Source organism: Oncorhynchus tshawytscha, linkage group LG14 (assembly GCF_018296145.1).
Source record: "Oncorhynchus tshawytscha isolate Ot180627B linkage group LG14, Otsh_v2.0, whole genome shotgun sequence".
NCBI classification, from domain to species: Eukaryota; Metazoa; Chordata; class Actinopteri; order Salmoniformes; family Salmonidae; genus Oncorhynchus; species Oncorhynchus tshawytscha.
Genome location: NC_056442.1, coordinates 57,962,727 through 57,986,219, shown reverse-complemented (window position 1 = coordinate 57,986,219; position 23,493 = coordinate 57,962,727). Strand labels below are relative to the sequence as shown.

The following is a 23,493-nucleotide window of genomic DNA, read 5'->3' as shown; positions in this document are numbered from 1 at the left end:
AGCCCTATGTGTTCGTTGTAGTGTCCCCTTTAGGGAATAGGGTGCCATTTGAGCCACAGGGTCAATGGGTTGGGTGTCATCTGTATTAATGTCATGGGGGGTTCCAGCTGTATTAATGCCATGGGGGGGTTCCATCTGTATTAATGCCATGGGGGGGTCCAGCTGTGTTAATGCCATGGGGGTTCCATCTGTATTAATGCCATGGGGGTTCCATCTGTATTAATGCCATGGGGGTTCCATCTGTATTAATGCCATGGGGGATCCATCTGTATTAATGCCATGGGGTGGCTCCATCTGTATTAATGCCATGGGGGTTCCAGCTGTATTAATGCCATGGGGGTTCCAGGTGTATTAATGCCATGGGGGTTCCCCCTGTATTAATGCCATCTGTATTAATGGGGGTTCCAGGTGTATTAATGCCATGGGGGTTCCAGCTGTATTAATGCCATGGGGGGTTCCATCTGTATTAATGCCATGGGGGGTTCCATCTGTATTAATGCCATGGGGGATCCAGCTGTATTAATGCCATGGGGGTTCCAGCTGTATTAATGCCATGGGGGGCTCCATCTGTATTAATGCCATGGGGGGTTCCATCTGTATTAATGCCATGGGGGTTCCAGCTGTATTAATGCCATGGGGGTTCCATCTGTATTAATGCCATGGGGGGCCATGGGGGTTCCATCTGTATTAATGCCATGGGGGTTCCAGCTGTATTAATGCCATGGGGGTTCCATCTGTATTAATGCCATGGGGGTTCCATCTGTATTAATGCCATGGGGGTTCCAGCTGTATTAATGCCATGGGGGTTCCAGCTGTATTAATGCCATGGGGGTTCCATCTGTATTAATGCCATGGGGGTTCCAGCTGTATTAATGCCATGGGGGTTCCAGCTGTATTAATGCCATGGGGGTTCCAGCTGTATTAATGCCATGGGGGTTCCAGCTGTATTAATGCCATGGGGGTTCCAGCTGTATTAATGCCATGGGGGTTCCAGCTGTATTAATGCCATGGGGGTTCCAGCTGTATTAATGCCATGGGGGTTCCAGCTGTATTAATGCCATGGGGGTTCCAGCTGTATTAATGCCATGGGGGTTCCAGCTGTATTAATGCCATGGGGGTTCCAGCTGTATTAATGCCATGGGGGTTCCATCTGTATTAATGCCATGGGGGTTCCAGCTGTATTAATGCCATGGGGGTTCCAGCTGTATTAATGCCATGGGGGTTCCAGCTGTATTAATGCCATGGGGGTTCCATCTGTATTAATGCCATGGGGGTTCCAGCTGTATTAATGCCATGGGGGTTCCAGCTGTATTAATGCCATGGGGGTTCCAGCTGTATTAATGCCATGGGGGGTTCCAGCTGTATTAATGCCATGGGGGTTCCAGCTGTATTAATGCCATGGGGGTTCCAGCTGTATTAATGCCATGGGGGTTCCAGCTGTATTAATGCCATGGGGGGTTCCAGCTGTATTAATGCCATGGGGGTTCCAGCTGTATTAATGCCATGGGGGTTCCATCTGTATTAATGCCATGGGGGTTCCAGCTGTATTAATGCCATGGGGGTTCCATCTGTATTAATGCCATGGGGGGTATTAATGCCATGGGGGTTCCAGCTGTATTAATGCCATGGGGGTTCCATCTGTATTAATGCCATGGGGGTTCCATCTGTATTCCAGCTGTATTAATGCCATGGGGGGTTCCATCTGTATTAATGCCATGGGGGGGGGGTTCCATCCATGTATTAATGCCATGGGGGTTCCATCTGTATTAATGCCATGGGGGGGTCCATCTGTATTAATGCCATGGGGGTTCCATCTGTATTAATGCCATGGGGGTTCCATCTGTATTAATGCCATGGGGGTTCCAGCTGTATTAATGCCATGGGGGTTCCATCTGTATTAATGCCATGGGGGTTCCATCTGTATTAATGCCATTGGGGGGTCCAGCTGTATTAATGCCATTGGGGGGTCCAGCTGTGTTAATGGGTGTGTACCATGGGTGTTCCAACCATGCAGAATGAAGACAAGCTGAAGAAGAGACCGACAGGAGGGCAGGTGGGTGGTGCCAACGATGCTAGAGAAGGAGAGCAGGAAGAGGAGGAGGAGGAGGAGGAAGAGGACAGCGAGAGACAGACTCCAGAGAGCGGTGCAGCCTCAGTGGAGCGGACGAAGAAGAAGATTAGTAAACTGAGACTGAAGAGGAAACACAGAGTGGACCCTCTGAGGACGGAGGAGACAGCAGCCCCCGAGAGCCCCACACCTCCACCACTACCTGGTGAGAGACACACCTCCACCACTACCTGGTGAGAGACACACCTCCACCACTACCTGGTGAGAGACACACCTCCACCACTACCTGGTGAGAGACACACCTCCACCACTACCTGGTGAGAGACACACCTCCACCACTACCTGGTGAGAGACACTCCTCCACCACTACCTGGTGAGAGACACACCTCCACCACTACCTGGTGAGAGACACACCTCCACCACTACCTGGTGAGAGACACACCTCCACCACTACCTGGTGAGAGACACACCTCCACCACTACCTGGTGAGAGACACACCTCCACCACTACCTGGTGAGAGACACACCTCCACCACTACCTGGTGAGAGACACACCTCCACCACTACCTGGTGAGAGACACACCTCCACCACTACCTGGTGAGAGACACACCTCCACCACTACCTGGTGAGAGACACACCTCCACCACTACCTGGTGAGAGACACACCTCCACCACTACCTGGTGAGAGAGACACACCTCCACCACTACCTGGTGAGAGAGACACACCTCCACCACTACCTGGTGAGAGAGACACACCTCCACCACTACCTGGTGAGAGACACACCTCCACCACTACCTGGTGAGAGAGACACACCTCCACCACTACCTGGTGAGAGAGACACACCTCCACCACTACCTGGTGAGAGACACACCTCCACCACTACCTGGTGAGAGACACACCTCCACCACTACCTGGTGAGAGACACACCTCTACCACTACCTGGTGAGACACACCTCCACCACTACCTGGTGAGAGACACACCTCCACCACTACCTGGTGAGAGACACACCTCCACCACTACCTGGTGAGAGACACACCTCCACCACTACCTGGTGAGAGACACACCTCCACCACTACCTGGTGAGAGACACACCTCCACCACTACCTGGTGAGAGAGACACACCTCCACCACTACCTGGTGAGAGAGACACACCTCCACCACTACCTGGTGAGAGAGACACACCTCCACCACTACCTGGTGAGAGACACACCTCCACCACTACCTGGTGAGAGAGACACACCTCCACCACTACCTGGAGAGAGAGAGACACACCTCCACCACTACCTGGTGAGAGAGACACACCTCCACCACTACCTGGTGAGAGAGACACACCTCCACCACTACCTGGTGAGAGACACACCTCCACCACTACCTGGTGAGAGACACACCTCCACCTCCACCACTACCTCCACCACTACCTGGTGAGAGACACACCTCCACCACTACCTGGTGAGAGACACACCTCCACCACACCTGGTGAGAGACACACCTCCACCACTACCTGGTGAGAGACACACCTCCACCACTACCTGGTGAGAGAGACACACCTCCACCACTACCTGGTGAGAGACACACCTCCACCACTACCTGGTGAGAGACACACCTCCACCACCACCACTCCACCACCTGGTGAGAGACACACCTCCACCACTACCTCCACACACCTCCACCACTACCTGGTGAGAGACACACCTCCACCACTACCTGGTGAGAGACACACCTCCACCACCACCTGGTGAGAGACACCTCCACCACACCTGGTGAGAGAGACACACCTCCACCACCACCTGGTGAGAGACACACCTCCACCACTACCTGGTGAGAGACACCTCCACCACTACCTGAGAGAGACACACCTCCACCACTACCTGGGTGAGAGACACACCTCCACCACTACCTGGTGAGAGACACACCTCCACCACTACCTGGTGAGAGACACACCACCACTACCTGGTGAGAGAGACACCACCACTACCTGGGAGACCTGGTGAGACACACCTCCACCACTACCTGGTGAGAGACACACCTCCACCACTACCCACCACTCCACCACTACCTGGTGAGAGAGACACACCTCCACCACTACCTGGTGAGAGACACCTCCACACACCTCCACCACCACCTGGTGAGAGACACCTCCACCCACCTGGTGAGAGAGACCACCTCCACCACCACCACACACCTCCACCACCACCTGGTGAGAGACACACCTCCACCACTACCTGGTGAGAGAGACACACCTCCACCACTACCTGGTGAGAGACACACCTCCACCACCACCTGGTGAGAGACACACCTCCACCACCACCTGGTGAGAGACACACCTCCACCACTACCTGGTGAGAGAGACACACCTCCACCACACCTGGTGAGAGACACACCTCCACCACCACCTGGTGAGAGACACACCTCCACCACTACCTGGTGAGAGAGACACACCTCCACCACTACCTGGTGAGAGAGACACACCTCCACCACTACCTGGTGAGAGACACACCTCCACCACTACCAGGTGAGAGAGACACACCTCCACCACAGGTGTGGCAGACCAATGACTGGGCTGGAACACAGTTTAATCAGTATTAATCAACATGTTGATTTCTTTACTTTCTTTGTTTTAGTGGGATGGATTACTACTGATAATGTATTGTTGTTTTAGTGGGATGGATTACTACTGATAATGTATTGTTGTTTTAGTGGGATGGATTACTACTGATAATGTATTGTTGTTTTAGTGGGATGGATTACTACTGATAATGTATTGTTGTTTTAGTGGGATGGATTACTACTGATAATGTATTGTTGTTTTAGTGGGATGGATTACTACTGATAATGTATTGTTGTTTTAGTGGGATGGATTACTACTGATAATGTATTTAGTTGTTGTTTTAGTGGGATGGGCTTCTACTGATAATGTATTGTTGTTTTAGTGGGATGGATTACTACTGATAATGTATTTAGTTGTTTTAGTGGGATGGATTACTACTGATAATGTATTTAGTTGTTGTTTTAGTGGGATGGGCTTCTACTGATAATGTATTGTTGTTTTAGTGGGATGGGCTTCTACTGATAATGTATTTCGTTGTTGTTTTAGTGGGATGGGCTACTCCCAAAATGTCTAGGCTTCCCAAGCTGGAGCCTCTTGGCGATAGGAGTCGATCCGGTAATGATGTTTAAAGTGACTGTCTAGACCTGTCATCTGACTGTCTCCTCCACCACTCCACTGCTGTATGTTAACCACTAACTAACCACTAACTAACCACTAACTAACCACTAACTAACCACTAACTAACCACTAACTAACTACTAACTAACCACTAACTAACCACTAACTAACCACTAACTAACCACTAACTAACCACTAACTAACCACTAACTAACTACTAACTAACCACTAACTAACCACTAACTAACCACTAACTAACTACTAACTAACCACTAACTAACCACTAACTAACCACTAACTAACCACTAACTAACACTAACTAACCACTAACTAACCACTAACTAACCCTAACTACTGACTGTCTCCACCACCACTCCACTGCTGTATGTTAACCACTAACTAACTACTAACTAACCACTAACTAACCACTAACTAACCACTAACTAACCACTAACTAACTAACTAACTAACCACTAACTAACCACTAACTAACTACTAACTAACTAACTAACTAACTAACTAACTAACTAACTAACTAACCACTAACTAACCACTAACTAACCACTAACTAACTACTAACTAACTACTAACTAACCACTAACTAACCACTAACTAACCACTAACTAACCACTAACTAACCACTAACTAACACTAACTAACCACTAACTAACACTAACTAACTAACCACTAACTAGCCACTAACTAAACTAACTAACCACTAACTAACCACTAACTAACCACTGACTGTAACCAAACTAACCACTAACTATGTTAACCACTAACTAACTACTAACTAACTACTAACTAACCACTAACTAACTCATCTAGCACTAACCACTAACTTTCTTCTATAACTAACATCTGATTTCCTCTCTGTATTCCATGTTAAACACTGACCCCATTTCCTCTCTGTCTACAGAGCATGTTAACCACTGACCCCAACTCTCTGTCAGAGCATGTTAAACACTGACCCCATTTCCTCTCTCTGTTAAACACTGACCCCATTTCCTCTCTGTCTACAGAGCACTGACCCCATTTCCCTCTGTCTGCATGTTAAACACTGACCCCATTTCCTCTCTGTCCAGCATGTTAAACACTGACCCCATTTTCCTGTCTCTGTTCACTGACCCCATTTCCTCTCTGTCTAGAGCATGTTAAACACATTTCCTCTCTGTCTATAGAGCTGTTCCCCTGCATTTCATTTCTCTCTGTCTAACACTGAGAGCATGTTAAACACTGACCCCATTTCCTCTCTGTCTACAGAGCATGTTAAACACTGACCCCATTTCCTCTCTGTCTACAGAGCATGTTAAACACTGACCCCATTTCCTCTCTGTCTACAGAGCATGTTAAACACTGACCCCATTTCCTCTCTGTCTACAGAGCATGTTAAACACTGACCCCATTTCCTCTCTGTCTACAGAGCATGTTAAACACTGACCCCATTTCCTCTCTGTCTACAGAGCATGTTAAACACTGACCCCATTTCCTCTCTGTCTACAGAGCATGTTAAACACTGACCCCATTTCCTCTCTGTCTACAGAGCATGTTAAACACTGACCCCATTTCCTCTCTGTCTACAGAGCATGTTAAACACTGACCCCATTTCCTCTCTGTCTACAGAGCATGTTAAACACTGACCCCATTTCCTCTCTGTCTACAGAGCATGTTAAACACTGACCCCATTTCCTCTCTGTCTACAGAGCATGTTAAACACTGACCCCATTTCCTCTCTGTCTACAGAGCATGTTAAACACTGACCCCATTTCCTCTCTGTCTACAGAGCATGTTAAACACTGACCCCATTTCCTCTCTGTCTACAGAGCATGTTAAACACTGACCCCATTTCCTCTCTGTCTACAGAGCATGTTAAACACTGACCCCATTTCCTCTCTGTCTACAGAGCATGTTAAACACTGACCCCATTTCCTCTCTGTCTATAGAGCATGTTAAACACTGACCCCATTTCCTCTCTGTCTACAGAGCATGTTAAACACTGACCCCATTTCCTCTCTGTCCATAGAGCATGTTAAACACTGACCCCATTTCCTCTCTGTCTACAGAGCATGTTAAACACTGACCCCATTTCCTCTCTGTCCATAGAGCATGTTAAATACTGACCCCATTTCCTCTCTGTCTACAGAGCATGTTAAACACTGACCCCATTTCCTCTCTGTCCATAGAGCATGTTAAACACTGACCCCATTTCCTCTGAAAACATATTGTAATTGTCTGTCTTCTCTGTCTGATGGAAGTTGGATTAAATCTCTCAGTTGATCCTACGAACAGCCTACAGCCTACATGCCACCTGTATCCTGTCCCTTTAGTCGGTGTCTGTTACGTGGTTCAGGTCATCTCTATGTATGTGCTGTATATAGTTGACCGTGTTAATATTGTACAGGAAGTTGTCAGAACACATTTCTGACACGCTGTGTTTTTTGATTTCAGCTACCAGTACCCAGCCTTATATAGATGTAGCTAATTTAATCTTGTCTCCTCCTCCTCTTCCTCCTCCTCTCTCTTCCTCCATTCCTCCTCCTCACTCTCTTTCAGAGTTCTTCGGCAAGCCCCTCCCTCCCGTGGCCAACCGTCAACAACAACCTAACAGCGACACTCATGATGTCATATCCTAGCCCCTCCCCTCCACTGGGCTCCTCCTTCCTTACCTGATTGGTTTATCCATCCCCAAGCCCCACCTTCAATTCAAACAACATTATTTGTCCTCTTCAGGCATTTCTATTAGGCTTTGACCTGACCCCTCACCCCCAAAAAAATGACAGTTTCTTTGGTTTCTTTTCAAAGTACGTGCTGTGTAGAGGTCTACAGACTCCACCACCAGCCGAGATGATGCTCCCAAGACCAAGGAGCCACCATCGGCCCCGAGCTCACAGGACTACGATGGTGGAGCGGACTGTCCAACCCTGGAGAGAGACTGGGTGGGCCCTGGAGAGAGACGGAAGATGACTGGGTGGGCCCTGGAGAGAGAGGGAGGATAACTGGGTGGGCCCTGGAGAGAGACTGGGTGGGGATGACTGGGTGGGCCCTGGAGAGAGACTGGGTGGGCCCTGGAGAGAGATGGAGGATGACTGGGTGGGCCTTGGAGAGAGGCGGAGGATGACTAGATGGGCCCTGAGAGAGGGAGGATGACTGGGTGGGCCCTGAGAGACTGGGTGGGGATGACTAGGTGGGCCCTGAGAGAGACTGGGTGGGGATGACTAGGTGGGCCCTGAGAGGGAGGATGACTGGACTGGGCCCTGAGAGAGAGACTGAGGGTGACTAGGTGGGGATGACTAGGTGGGCCCTGAGAGGGAGGATGACTGGATGGGCCCTGAGAGAGAGACTGAGGGTGACTAGGTGGGGATGACTAGGTGGGCCCTGAGAGAGGGAGGATGACTGGATGGGCCCTGAGAGAGACTGAGGGTGACTAGGTGGGGATGACTAGGTGGGGAGAGGGAGGATGACTGGATGGGCCCCTGAGAGAGACTGAGGGTGACTAGGTGGGGATGACTAGGTGGGCCCTGAGAGAGGGAGGATGACTGGGTGGGCCCTGGAGAGAGAGGGAGGGTGGGGATGACTGGATGGGCCCTGAGAGAGGGAGGATGACTAGGTGAGAGGGAGGATGACTGGGTGGGCCCTGGAGAGAGACTGGGTGGGGATGACTGGTGGGCCCTGGAGAGAGGGAGGATGACTGGGTGGGCCCTGGAGAGAGACTGGGTGGGGGGATGACTGGATGGGCCCTGGAGACAGACGGAGGATGACTAGGTGGGCCCTGGAGAGAGACTGGGTGGGCCCTGGAGAGAGACTGGGTGGGCCCTGGAGACAGACTGGGTGGGCCCTGGAGAGAGAGACCGAGTCATATTCATTAAGCACCAAACAAACAAACAGGGAAAGTGACCGATGGTAAACGCTTGTTTCCGTTGTGTGTTGCAAAACGTTTTAGTACGACGTGTCCTAATGAATAGGACCATGTTGACGCTGAAGAACACAGCATTGTGTTAAACACAGACTGAGAAATAAATGCATATTGATATGGACTTTATGGATAGTTATATTTATAGGTACAAATGTGTATATCACATATATATATATATATATATCTCACACACACATAAGTATGTGGACACCACTTTAAATGAGTGGATTCGGCTATTTCACCAAAACCCGTTGCTGTGTATCAAATGGAGCACACAGCCATGCAATCTCCATAGACAAACATTGGTAGTAGAATGACCTTCCTGAAGAGCTCAGTGACTTTCAACGTGGCACCTTCATAGGATGCCACCTTTCCAACAAAGTCAGTTTGTCAGATTTCTGCTCCGTTAGAGCTGCCCCCGGGTCAACTGTAAGTGCTGTTATTGTGAAGTGGAAACGTCTAGGAGCAACAACGGCTCAACCGCGAAGTGGTAGGCCACATAAGCTCACAGAATGGGACTGCTGAGTGCTGAAGAATGTAAAAATTGTCTGTCCTCGGTTCATGAAATGGGTTTCCATGGCTGAGCAGCTCCACACAAGCCTAAGATCACCATGCGCGATGCATGCACGAAGAGTCGGCTGGAGTGGTGTAAAGCTCGGCGCCATTGGACTCTGGAGCAGTGGAAACGTGTTCGTCTGCAGTGATGAATCACACTTCACCATCTGGTAGTCCAAAGGACGAATCTGGGTTTGGCAGATGCCAGGAGAACCATACCTGTCCCAATGCATAGTGCCAACTGTAAAGTTTGGTGGAGGAGGAATAATGGTTTTGGCCCCTTAGTTCCAGTGAAGGGAAATCTTAACACTACAGCATACAATGACATTCTAGACGATTCTGTGCTTCTAACTTTGTGGCAACAGTTTGGGGAAGGCCCTTTCCTGTTTCAGCATGACAATGAATTGGAACGCCGACTGAGAGCCAGGCCTTATCGCCCAACATCAGTGCCTGACCTCACTAATGATCTTGTGGCTGAATGGAAGCAAGTCCCCCTGCAGCAATGTTCCAACATCTAGTGGAAAGCCTTCCCAGAAGAGTGGAGGCTGTTATAGCAGCAATGGGGGGTCCAACTCCATATTAATGACCAATTCCATATTAAAGCCTTCCCAGAAGAGTGGAGGATGTTATAGCAGCAAAGGGGGGTCCAACTCCATATTAATCCCTTCCCTGAAGAGTGGAGGCTGTTATAGCAGCAAAGGGGGACCAACTCCATATTAATGACTTCCCTGAAGAAGAGTGGCAAAGGGGGTCCAACTCCTGTTATGACTTCCCAGAAAAGTAGAGGCTGGGGACCAACTCCATATTAATGACTTCCCAGAAGAGTGGAGGCTGTTATAGCAGCAAAGGGGGACCAACTCCATATTAATGACTTCCCAGAAGAGTGGAGGCTGTTATAGCAGCAAAGGGGTCCAACTCCATATTAATGACTTCCCAGAAGAGTGGAGGCTGTTATAGCAGCAAAGGGGGACCAACTCCATATTAATGACTTCCCAGAAGAGTGGAGGCTGTTATAGCAGCAAAGGGGGACCAACTCCATATTAATGACTTCCCAGAAGAGTGGAGGCTGTTATAGCAGCTGAAAAGGGGGTCCAACTCCATATTAATGACTTCCCAGAAGAGTGGAGGCTGTTATAGCAGCAAAGGGGGTCCAACTCCATATTAATGACTTCCCAGAAGAGTGGAGGCTGTTATAGCAGCAAAGGGGGACCAACTCCACATTAATGACTTCCCTGAAGAGTGGAGGCTGTTATAGCAGCAAAGGGGGTCCAACTCCATATTAATGACTTCCCTGAAGAGTGGAGGCTGTTATAGCAGCAAAGCAGCAAAGTGGAGGCTGTTATAGGCAAAGGGGGACCAACTCCATATTAATGACTTCCCAGAAGAGTGGAGGCTGTTATAGCAGCAAAGGGGGACCAACTCCATATTAATGACTTCCCAGAAGAGTGGAGGCTGTTATAGCAGCAAAGGGGGACCAACTCCATATTAATGACTTCCCAGAAGAGTGGAGGCTGTTATAGCAGCAAAGGGGGGACCAACTCCATATTAAAGCCTTCCCTGAAGAGTGGAGGCTGTTATAGCAGCCAAGGGGGGACCAACTCCATATTAATGACTTCCCAAAAGAGTGGAGGCTGTTATAGCAGCAAAGAGGGGACCAACTCCATATTAAAGCCCATGATTTTGGAATGAGATGTTTGACGAGCAGGTGTCCACATACTTTTGGTCATGTAGTGTGTGTGTATATATACACAAACACACTGAGTATGCAGAACATTAAGAACACCTATTCTTTCCAGGTTTCTAGCAGGAACCAGGTCAGAGATGATACCGTAACGTTAGTCCTACAGCAGGTGGTTCCTCACAGCTGCCCTTCTGAGTTAACTCCCCCCCTCCTCTCTCCCCTCTCTCTCTTCTCCATCTATCTATCTCCCTCTCCTTCTCTCTCTCTGTTCTCCATCTATCTCTCTCCCCTCTCCTCTCTCTCTCTTCTCCATCTCTCTCACTCACCCCTCTCCTTCTCTCTCTCTTCTCCATCTATCTCTCTCCCCTCTTCTTCTCTCTCCCCTCTCAATCTATCTCTCTCCCTCTCCCCTCTCTCTTTTCTCCATCTATCTATCTCTCTCCCCTCTTCATCTCTCTCCCCTCTCCCCTCTCTTCTTCTCAATCTATCTCTCTCCCCTCTTCTTCTCTCTCCCCTCTCCCCTCTCTCTCTTCTCAATCTATCTCTCTCCCCTCTCCCCTCTCTCTCTTCTCCATCCATCTCTCTCCCCTTTTTCTCTTTGTCTCTGTGTGCAGGTGAAGGGTGTGTCCCAGAACATCAACTACACCACCATCGCCCTGCTCCCTGTCCTGACCACCCTGTTCGACCACATCGCCCAGCACCAGTTTGGGGATGACGTCATCTGTGAGTCTGACAACCTCCTCAACTGCTTCACCACATTAACATAATGACAGAGGGTCAGTCTATATCACATTAACATAATGACAGAGGGTCAGTCTACATCACCACATTAACATAACGATAGAGGGTCAGTCTACATCACCACATTAACATAACGATAGAGGGTCAGTCTACATCACCACATTAACATAACGATAGAGGGTCAGTCTACATCACCACATTAACATAACGATAGAGGGTCAGTCTACATCACCACATTAACATAACGATAGAGGGTCAGTCTACATCACCACATTAACATAACGATAGAGGGTCAGTCTACATCACCACATTAACATAATGATAGAGGGTCAGTCTACATCACCACATTAACATAATGATAGAGGGTCAGTCTAACATCACCACATCACCACATTAACATAACGATAGAGGGTCAGTCTACATCACCACATTAACATAACGATAGAGGGGTCGATAGAGGGTCTACATCACCACATTAACATAATGATAGAGGGTCAGTCTACATCACCACATTAACATAACGATAGAGGGTCAGTCTACATCACCACATTAACATAATGATAGAGGGTCAGTCTACATCACCACATTAACATAATGATAGAGGGTCAGTCTACATCACCACATTAACATAACGATAGAGGGTCAGTCTACATCACCACATTAACATAACGATAGAGGGTCAGTCTACATCACCACATTAACATAACGATAGAGGGTCAGTCTACATCACCACATTAACATAACGATAGAGGGTCAGTCTACATCACCACATTAACATAATGATAGAGGGTCAGTCTACATCACCACATTAACATAACGATAGAGGGTCAGTCTACATCACCACATAACATAACATAACGATAGAGGGTCAGTCTACATCACCACATTAACATAACGATAGAGGGTCAGTCTACATCACCACATTAACATACATCAGTCTCACCACATTAACATAACGATAGAGGGTCAGTCTACATCACCACATTAACATAACGATAGAGGGTCAGTCTACATCACCACATTAACATAACGATAGAGGGTCAGTCTACATCACCACATTAACATAATGATAGAGGGTCAGTCTATATCACCACATTAACATAATGATAGAGGGTCAGTCTATATCACATTAACATAATGATAGAGGGTCAGTCTGGTGTCTCTATGTCCTAAGATCTCAGCTCTGATAATGATAGGTCAGCCTCCTCATTGAGAGATCCACAATAACAATACATACAGCCTAGTAATAGGTTCTCTGTCTGTCTGTCTGTCTGACTCCTGTCTGTCTGTCTGACCCCTGTCTGTCTGTCTGTCTGACCCCTGTCTGTCTGTCTGGTTCCGGTCTTCTGTCTGTCTGACTCCTGTCTGTCTATCTGACCCCTGTCTGTCTATCTGATTCCTTCCTGTCTCTCTGCCCTCCAGTGGATGACCTTCAGATCTCGTGTTACAGGATCATGTGTTCCATCTACTCGCTGGGCACCGTCAAGACGCCTCACGCTGAGAAGTTAGTACACACTACCTGCTTAAAGGGAAATTACAATCAAAAGAATTCTCTCTTTTGCTATTTTTCCCATTTGATACAGTCCCCAAAATATTTTGCATGTCAGCAGTCAAATGTTCAAGATATCGGACTTCCAAGAAGCATTTTGACGATGCGGCCAGTGACACGTTGCTTCTTGAAAGTCAGATATCTTGAAAATTTGACTGCTGACATTCAAAATATGTTGGGACAATGAAAAGAAATACCAAAATACCGTTTTTGAATGGAGTTTTGCTTTCAGGGGGGAAATATTGAGTATATGTGTGGGGGGGGCATTGCTATGTTATGGGGAATGGAGGGTTAAAAGTCATTCATTATTATTCTATATACTGTGGGCTCAGTGTTTATAGTGGTTATTATCCCTGTGGGCTCAGTGTTTATAGTGGTTATTATCCCTGTGGGCTCAGTGTTTATAGTGGTTATTATCCCTGTGGGCTCAGTGTTTATAGTGGTTATTATCGCTATAGGCTCAGTGTTTATAGTGGTTATTATCCCTGTGGGCTCAGTGTTTATAGTGGTTATTATCGCTATGGGCTCAGTGTTTATAGTGGTTATTATCCCTGTGGGCTCAGTGTTTATAGTGGTTATTATACCTGTGGGCTCAGTGCTTATAATGGTTATTATCGCTATGGTCTCAGTGTTTATAGTGGTTATTATCCCTGTGGGCTCAGTGTTTATAGTGGTTATTATACCTGTGGGCAGTGCTTATAATGGTTATTATGCTATGGGCTCAATGTTTATAGTGGTTATTATCGCTATGGGCTCAGTGTTTATAGTGGTTATTATCGCTATGGGCTCAGTGTTTATAGTGGTTATTATCGCTATGGGCTCAGTGTTTATAGTGGTTATTATCGCTATGGGCTCAGTGTTTATAGTGGTTATTATCGCTATGGGCTCAGTGTTTATAGTGGTTATTATCGCTATGGGCTCAGTGTTTATAGTGGTTATTATCCTATGGGCTCAGTGTTTATAGTGGTTATTATCGCTATGGGCTCAGTGTTTATAGTGGTTATTATCGCTATGGGCTCAGTGTTTATAGTGGTTATTATCGCTATGGGCTCAGTGTTTATAGTGGTTATTATCGCTATGGGCTCAGTGTTTATAGTGGTTATTATCGCTATGGGCTCAGTGTTTATAGTGGTTATTATTCTATATGGGTCTCAGTGTTTATAGTGGTTATTATCTATATATTATGGGCTCAGTGTTTATAGTGGTTATTATCCCTGTGGGCTCAGTGTTTATAGTGGTTATTATCCCTGGGCTCAGTGTTTGGGCTCAGTGTTTATAGTGGTTATTATCGCTATGGGCTCAGTGTTTATAGTGGTTATTATCCCTGTGGGCTCAGTGTTTATAGTGGTTATTATCGCTATGGTCTCAGTGTTTATAGTGGTTATTATCGCTATGGTCTCAGTGTTTATAGTGGTTATTATCGCTATGGGCTCAGTGTTTATAGTGGTTATTATTCTATATATTATGGTCTCAGTGTTTATAGTGGTTATTATCCCTGTGGGCTCAGTGTTTATAGTGGTTATTATCGCTATGGGCTCAGTGTTTATAGTGGTTATTATCCCTGTGGGCTCAGTGTTTATAGTGGTTATTATCGCTATGGGCTCAGTGTTTATAGTGGTTATTATCCCTGTGGGCTCAGTGTTTATAGTGGTTATTATCGCTATGGGCTCAGTGTTTATAGTGGTTATTATCGCTATGGGCTCAGTGTTTATAGTGGTTATTATCGCTATGGGCTCAGTGTTTATAGTGGTTATTATCCCTGTGGGCTCAGTGTTTATAGTGGTTATTATCGCTATGGGCTCAGTGTTTATAGTGGTTATTATCCCTGTGGGCTCAGTGTTTATAGTGGTTATTATCGCTATGGGCTCAGTGTTTATAGTGGTTATTATTCTATATATTATGGGCTCAGTGTTTATAGTGGTTATTATCGCTATGGGCTCAGTGTTTATAGTGGTTATTATCGCTATGGGCTCAGTGTTTATAGTGGTTATTATCGCTATGGGCTCAGTGTTTATAGTGGTTATTATCGCTATGGGCTCAGTGTTTATAGTGGTTATTATTCTATATATTATGGGCTCAGTGTTTATAGTGGTTATTATCCCTGTGGGCTCAGTGTTTATAGTGGTTATTATCGCTATGGGCTCAGTGTTTATAGTGGTTATTATCGCTATGGGCTCAGTGTTTATAGTGGTTATTATCGCTATGGGCTCAGTGTTTATAGTGGTTATTATCGCTATGGGCTCAGTGTTTATAGTGGTTATTATCGCTATGGGCTCAGTGTTTATAGTGGTTATTATCGCTATGGGCTCAGTGTTTATAGTGGTTATTATCGCTATGGGCTCAGTGTTTATAGTGGTTATTATCGCTATGGTCTCAGTGTTTATAGTGGTTATTATCGCTATGGGCTCAGTGTTTATAGTGGTTATTATCGCTATGGGCTCAGTGTTTATAGTGGTTATTATCGCTATGGGCTCAGTGTTTATAGTGGTTATTATCCCTGTGGGCTCAGTGTTTATAGTGGTTATTATCCCTGTGGGCTCAGTGTTTATAGTGGTTATTATCGCTATGGGCTCAGTGTTTATAGTGGTTATTATCGCTATGGGCTCAGTGTTTATAGTGGTTATTATCCCTGTGGGCTCAGTGTTTATAGTGGTTATTATCGCTATGGGCTCAGTGTTTATAGTGGTTATTATCGCTATGGGCTCAGTGTTTATAGTGGTTATTATTCTATATATTATGGTCTCAGTGTTTATAGTGGTTATTATCCCTGTGGGCTCAGTGTTTATAGTGGTTATTATTCTATATATTATGGTCTCAGTGTTTATAGTGGTTATTATCGCTATGGGCTCAGTGTTTATAGTGGTTATTATCGCTATGGGCTCAGTGTTTATAGTGGTTGTTATCGCTATGGGCTCAGTGTTTATAGTGGTTATTATCGCTATGGGCTCAGTGTTTATAGTGGTTATTATCGCTATGGGCTCAGTGTTTATAGTGGTTATTATCCCTGTGGGCTCAGTGTTTATAGTGGTTATTATTCTATATATTATGGTCTCAGTGTTTATAGTGGTTATTATCGCTATGGGCTCAGTGTTTATAGTGGGTATTATCGCTATGGGCTCAGTGTTTATAGTGGTTATTATCGCTATGGGCTCAGTGTTTATAGTGGTTATTATCGCTATGGGCTCAGTGTTTATAGTGGTTATTATCCCTGTGGGCTCAGTGTTTATAGTGGTTATTATTCTATATATTATGGTCTCAGTGTTTATAGTGGTTATTATCGCTATGGGCTCAGTGTTTATAGTGGGTATTATCGCTATGGGCTCAGTGTTTATAGTGGTTATTATCGCTATGGGCTCAGTGTTTATAGTGGTTATTATCGCTATGGGCTCAGTGTTTATAGTGGTTATTATCGCTATGGGCTCAGTGTTTATAGTGGTTATTATCGCTATGGGCTCAGTGTTTATAGTGGTTATTATCGCTATGGGCTCAGTGTTTATAGTGGTTATTATCGCTATGGGCTCAGTGTTTATAGTGGTTATTATCGCTATGGGCTCAGTGTTTATAGTGGTTATTATCGCCGTGGGCTCAGTGTTTATAGTGGTTATTATCGCTATGGGCTCAGTGTTTATAGTGGTTATTATTCTATATATTATGGGCTGAGTGTTTATAGTGGTTATTATTCTATATATTATGGTCTCAGTGTTTATAGTGGTTATTATCCCTGTGGGCTCAGTGTTTATAGTGGTTATTATTCTATATATTATGGGCTCAGTGTTTATAGTGGTTATTATTCTATATACTATGGGCTCAGTGTTTATAGTGGTTATTATTCCTGTGGGCTCAGTGTTTATAATGGTTATTATCGCTATGGGCTCAGTGTTTATAGTGGGTATTATCGCTATGGGCTCAGTGTTTATAGTGGTTATTATCCCTGTGGGCTCAGTGTTTATAGTGGTTATTATTCTATATATTATGGGCTCAGTGTTTATAGTGGGTATTATCGCTATGGGCTCAGTGTTTATAGTGGTTATTATCCCTGTGGGCTCAGTGTTTACAGTGGTTATTATTCTATATATTATGGGCTCAGTGTTTATAGTGGTTATTAAACCTGTGGGCTCAGTGCTTATAATGGTTATTATCGCTATGGGCTCAGTGTTTATAGTGGTTATTATCCCTGTGGGCTCAGTGTTTATAGTGGTTATTATTCTATATATTATGGGCTCAGTGTTTATAGTGGTTATTATCCCTGTGGGCTCAGTGTTTACAATGGTTATTATTCTATATATTATGGGCTCAGTGTTTATAGTGGTTATTATACCTGTGGGCTCAGTGCTTATAATGGTTATTATCGCTATGGGCTCAGTGTTTATAGTGGTTATTATCGCTATGGGCTCAGTGTTTATAGTGGTTATTATCCCTGTGGGCTCAGTGTTTATAGTGGTTATTATCCCTGTGGGCTCAGTGTTTACAGTGGTTATTATTCTATATATTATGGGCTCAGTGTTTATAATGGTTATTATCGCTATGGGCTCAGTGTTTATAGTGGTTATTATCGCTATGGGCTCAGTGTTTATAGTGGTTATTATCGCTATGGGCTCAGTGTTTATAGTGGTTATTATCGCTATGGGCTCAGTGTTTATAGTGGTTATTATCGCTATGGGCTCAGTGTTTATAGTGGTTATTATCGCTATGGGCTCAGTGTTTATAGTGGTTATTATCGCTATGGGCTCAGTGTTTATAGTGGTTATTATCGCTATGGGCTCAGTGTTTATAGTGGTTATTATCGCTATGGGCTCAGTGTTTATAGTGGTTATTATCGCTATGGGCTCAGTGTTTATAGTGGTTATTATCCCTGTGGGCTCAGTGTTTATAGTGGTTATTATTCTATATATTATGGGCTCAGTGTTTATAGTGGTTATTATTCTATATATTATGGGCTCAGTGTTTATAGTGGTTATTATTCCTGTGGGCTCAGTGTTTATAATGGTTATTATCGCTATGGGCTCAGTGTTTATAGTGGTTATTATCCCTGTGGGCTCAGTGTTTATAGTGGGTATTATCGCTATGGGCTCAGTGTTTATAGTGGTTATTATCCCTGTGGGCTCAGTGTTTATAGTGGTTATTATTCTATATATTATGGGCTCAGTGTTTATAGTGGGTATTATCGCTATGGGCTCAGTGTTTATAGTGGTTATTATCCCTGTGGGCTCAGTGTTTACAGTGGTTATTATTCTATATATTATGGGCTCAGTGTTTATAGTGGTTATTAAACCTGTGGGCTCAGTGCTTATAATGGTTATTATCGCTATGGGCTCAGTGTTTATAGTGGTTATTATCCCTGTGGGCTCTGTGTTTATAGTGGTTATTATTCTATATATTATGGTCTCAGTGTTTATAGTGGTTATTATCCCTGTGGGCTCAGTGTTTATAGTGGTTATTATTCTATATATTATGGGCTCAGTGTTTATAGTGGTTATTATTCCTGTGGGCTCAGTGTTTATAATGGTTATTATCGCTATGGGCTCAGTGTTTATAGTGGTTATTATCCCTGTGGGCTCAGTGTTTATAGTGGGTATTATCGCTATGGGCTCAGTGTTTATAGTGGTTATTATCCCTGTGGGCTCAGTGTTTATAGTGGTTATTATTCTATATATTATGGGCTCAGTGTTTATAGTGGGTATTATCGCTATGGGCTCAGTGTTTATAGTGGTTATTATCCCTGTGGGCTCAGTGTTTACAGTGGTTATTATTCTATATATTATGGGCTCAGTGTTTATAGTGGTTATTAAACCTGTGGGCTCAGTGCTTATAATGGTTATTATCGCTATGGGCTCAGTGTTTATAGTGGTTATTATCCCTGTGGGCTCAGTGTTTATAGTGGTTTTTATTCTATATATTATGGGCTCAGTGTTTATAGTGGTTATTATCCCTGTGGGCTCAGTGTTTATAGTGGTTTTATTCTATATATTATGGGCTCAGTGTTTATAGTGGTTATTATCCCTGTGGGCTCAGTGTTTATAGTGGTTATTATCGCTATGGGCTCAGTGTTTATAGTGGTTATTATTCTATATACTATGGGCTCAGTGTTTATAGTGGTTATTATCGCTATGGGCTCAGTGTTTATAGTGGTTATTATCGCTGTGGGCTCAGTGTTTATAGTGGTTATTATCGCTGTGGGCTCAGTGTTTATAGTGGTTATTATCCCTGTGGGCTCAGTGTTTATAGTGGTTATTATTCTATATACTATGGGCTCAGTGTTTATAGTGGTTATTATCGCTATAGGCTCAGTGTTTATAGTGGTTATTATCCCTGTGGGCTCAGTGTTTATAGTGGTTATTATTCTATATACTATGGGCTCAGTGTTTATAGTGGTTATTATTCTATATACTATGGGCTCAGTGTTTATAGTGGTTATTTTCGCTATGGGCTCAGTGTTTATAGTGGTTATTATTCTATATATTATGGGCTCAGTGTTTATAGTGGTTATTATCGCTATGGGCTCAGTGTTTATAGTGGTTATTATCCCTGTGGGCTCAGTGTTTATAGTGGTTATTATTCTATATATTATGGGCTCAGTGTTTATAGTGGTTATTATCGCTATGGGCTCAGTGTTTATAGTGGTTATTATCCCTGTGGGCTCAGTGTTTATAGTGGTTATTATCGCTATGGGCTCAGTGTTTATAGCGGCTATTATCGCAATGGGCTCAGTGTTTATAGTGTCTCTGGTTATTATCGCTGATCCTGATGTTTGTTTGTTCAGGTTTCTGTTCTGTTATTATAACACACTTTGCAGTCCATGGGCGTCAGACCAATAGCGTTTTGTCGTGTCTGTATACAGGCAGAGGCCGGCTCTGGGGGAGTGTTTGGCTAATCTTGCCGCTGCCATGCCTGTCGCCTACCTGGAGCCCGGCCTCAACGAGTACAACGCCTACTCTGTGTACACCACGAAGACACCCAGAGAGAGAGGCAGTGAGTCAAACCTGTCTGTCTCTAAATATGTCTCCATGTCGAAATAGCTGTCTCTAAATCTATATATCTGTCTCTCTATATCTGTCTCTATATCTATATCTGTCTCTCTATATCTATCTCTATATCTATATCTGTCTCTCTATATATGTCTCTCTATCTATATCTGTCTCTCTATATCTGTCTATAAATCTATATATCTGTCTCTCTATCTATATCTGTCTCTCTATATCTGTCTCTATATCTATATCTGTCTCTCTATATCTGTCTCTATATCTATATCTGTCTCTCTATATCTGTCTCTAAATCTCTATATCTGTCTCTCTATATCTGTCTCTCTATATCTGTCTCTCTATATCTGTCTCTCTATATCTGTCTCTCTATATCTGTCTCTATATCTATATCTGTCTCTCTATATCTGTCTCTATATCTATATCTGTCTCTATATCTATATCTGTCTCTCTATATCTGTCTCTATATCTATATCTGTCTCTCTATATCTGTCTCTATATCTATATCTGTCTCTCTATATCTGTCTCTATATCTATATCTGTCTCTCTATATCTGTCTCTCTATATCTGTCTCTATATCTATATCTGTCTCTCTATATCTGTCTCTATATCTATATCTGTCTCTATATCTATATCTGTCTCTCTATATCTGTCTCTATATCTATATCTGTCTCTCTATATCTGTCTCTATATCTATATCTGTCTCTATATCTATATCTGTCTCTCTATATCTGTCTCTATATCTATATCTGTCTCTCTATATCTGTCTCTCTATATCTGTCTCTATATCTATATCTGTCTCTCTATATCTGTCTCTATATCTATATCTGTCTCTATATCTATATCTGTCTCTCTATATCTGTCTCTATATCTATATCTGTCTCTCTATATCTGTCTCTATATCTATATCTGTCTCTCTATATCTCTCTCTATATCTATATCTGTCTCTCTATATCTGTCTCTATATCTATATCTGTCTCTCTATATCTGTCTCTCTATATCTGTCTCTATATCTATATCTGTCTCTCTATATCTGTCTCTATATCTATATCTGTCTCTCTATATCTGTCTCTCTATATCTGTCTCTATATCTATATCTGTCTCTCTATATCTGTCTCTATATCTATATCTGTCTCTCTATATCTGTCTCTCTATATCTGTCTCTATATCTATATCTGTCTCTCTATATCTGTCTCTATATCTATATCTGTCTCTATATCTATATCTGTCTCTCTATATCTGTCTCTATATCTATATCTGTCTCTATATCTATATCTGTCTCTCTATATCTGTCTCTATATCTATATCTGTCTCTCTATATCTGTCTCTATATCTATATCTGTCTCTATATCTATATCTGTCTCTCTATATCTGTCTCTATATCTATATCTGTCTCTCTATATCTGTCTCTATATCTATATCTGTCTCTCTATATCTCTCTCTATATCTATATCTGTCTCTCTATATCTGTCTCTATATCTATATCTGTCTCCATATCTATATCTGTCTCTCTATATCTGTCTCTATATCTATATCTGTCTCTCTATATCTGTCTCTCTATTCTATATCTGTCTCTCTATATCTGTCTCTCTATTCTATATCTGTCTCTATATCTATATCTGTCTCTCTATATCTGTCTCTATATCTATATCTGTCTCTCTATATCTGTCTCTATATCTATATCTGTCTCTCTATATCTATCTCTATATCTATATCTATCTCTATATCTATATCTGTCTCTCTCTCTATCTGTCTCTATATCTATATCTGTCTCTCTATATCTGTCTCTATATCTATATCTGTCTCTCTATATCTATCTCTATATCTATATCTATCTCTATATCTATATCTGTCTCTCTCTCTATCTGTCTCTATATCTATATCTGTCTCTCTATATCTATATCTGTCTCTCTATATCTATCTCTATATCTATATCTGTCTCTCTATATCTATATCTGTCTCTCTATATCTGTCTCTATATCTATATCTGTCTCTCTATATCTGTCTCTATATCTATATCTGTCTCTCTATATCTATCTCTATATCTATATCTGTCTCTCTATATCTGTCTCTATATCTATATCTGTCTCTCTATATCTATCTCTATATCTATATCTGTCTCTCTATATATGTCTCTCTATCTATATCTGTCTCTCTATATCTGTCTATAAATCTATATATCTGTCTCTCTATCTATATCTGTCTCTCTATCTATATCTATATCTGTCTCTCTATCTATATCTGTCTCTCTATCTATATCTGTCTCTCTATCTATATCTATATCTATATCTGTCTCTCTATCTATATCTGTCTCTCTATCTATATCTATATCTGTCTCTCTATCTATATCTGTCTCTCTATCTATCTATATCTGTCTCTCTCTCTCTATATCTGTCTCTCTATCTATAGCTGTCTCTATATCTGTCTCTCTATCTATATTTGTCTCTCTATATCTGTCTCTATCTCTATCTGTCTCTCTATCTCTATCTGTCTCTCTATCTATATCTGTCTCTCTATCTATATCTGTCTCTCTATCTATGTATATATTTCTGTCTCTCTATCTATATCTGTCTCTCTATCTATGTCTGTCTCTCTATCTATATCTGTCTCTCTATATCTGTCTCTCTCGCTATATCTGTCTCTCTATATCTGTCTCTCTATATCTGTCTCTCTATCTATATTTGTCTCTCTATATCTGTCTCTATCTATATCTGTCTCTCTATCTATATCTGTCTCTCTATCTATCTATATCTGTCTCTCTCTCTCTATATCTGTCTCTCTATCTATATCTGTCTCTATATCTGTCTCTCTATCTATATTTGTCTCTCTATATCTGTCTCT

General features: G+C 43.5%; 2 protein-coding genes across 7 annotated transcripts in view; both read left to right on the top strand.

The window, feature by feature from the left end:
• arl13b (ADP-ribosylation factor-like 13b) overlaps window positions 1-8,611 on the top strand; it is a 28,720-nt gene extending 20,109 nt beyond the window's left edge. For 2 of the 6 annotated variants that reach the window (XM_042297744.1, XM_042297742.1), the window contains 3 exons: window positions 2,015-2,273; window positions 5,165-5,233; window positions 7,790-8,611. In XM_042297744.1, the coding sequence (XP_042153678.1) occupies window positions 2,015-2,273; window positions 5,165-5,233; window positions 7,790-7,869 (408 nt within the window). In that variant the 3' untranslated portion in view covers window positions 7,870-8,611. Of the gene's footprint in view, window positions 1-2,014; window positions 2,302-5,164; window positions 5,234-7,789 lie in introns of all 6 variants that reach the window. The other 4 variants (XM_042297746.1, XM_042297748.1, XM_042297745.1 and 1 more) reach the window with 4 other exon arrangements.
• The window catches only part of LOC112218996 (ryanodine receptor 1-like), a gene marked incomplete in the record, with an annotated part of 309,682 nt that overhangs the window by 205,607 nt on the left and 80,582 nt on the right, over window positions 1-23,493 (top strand). Inside the window, 4 exon segments of the mRNA XM_042297738.1 lie at window positions 11,501-11,518; window positions 12,000-12,108; window positions 13,549-13,630; window positions 20,514-20,644. Coding sequence (XP_042153672.1) covers window positions 11,501-11,518; window positions 12,000-12,108; window positions 13,549-13,630; window positions 20,514-20,644 — 340 coding nt within the window.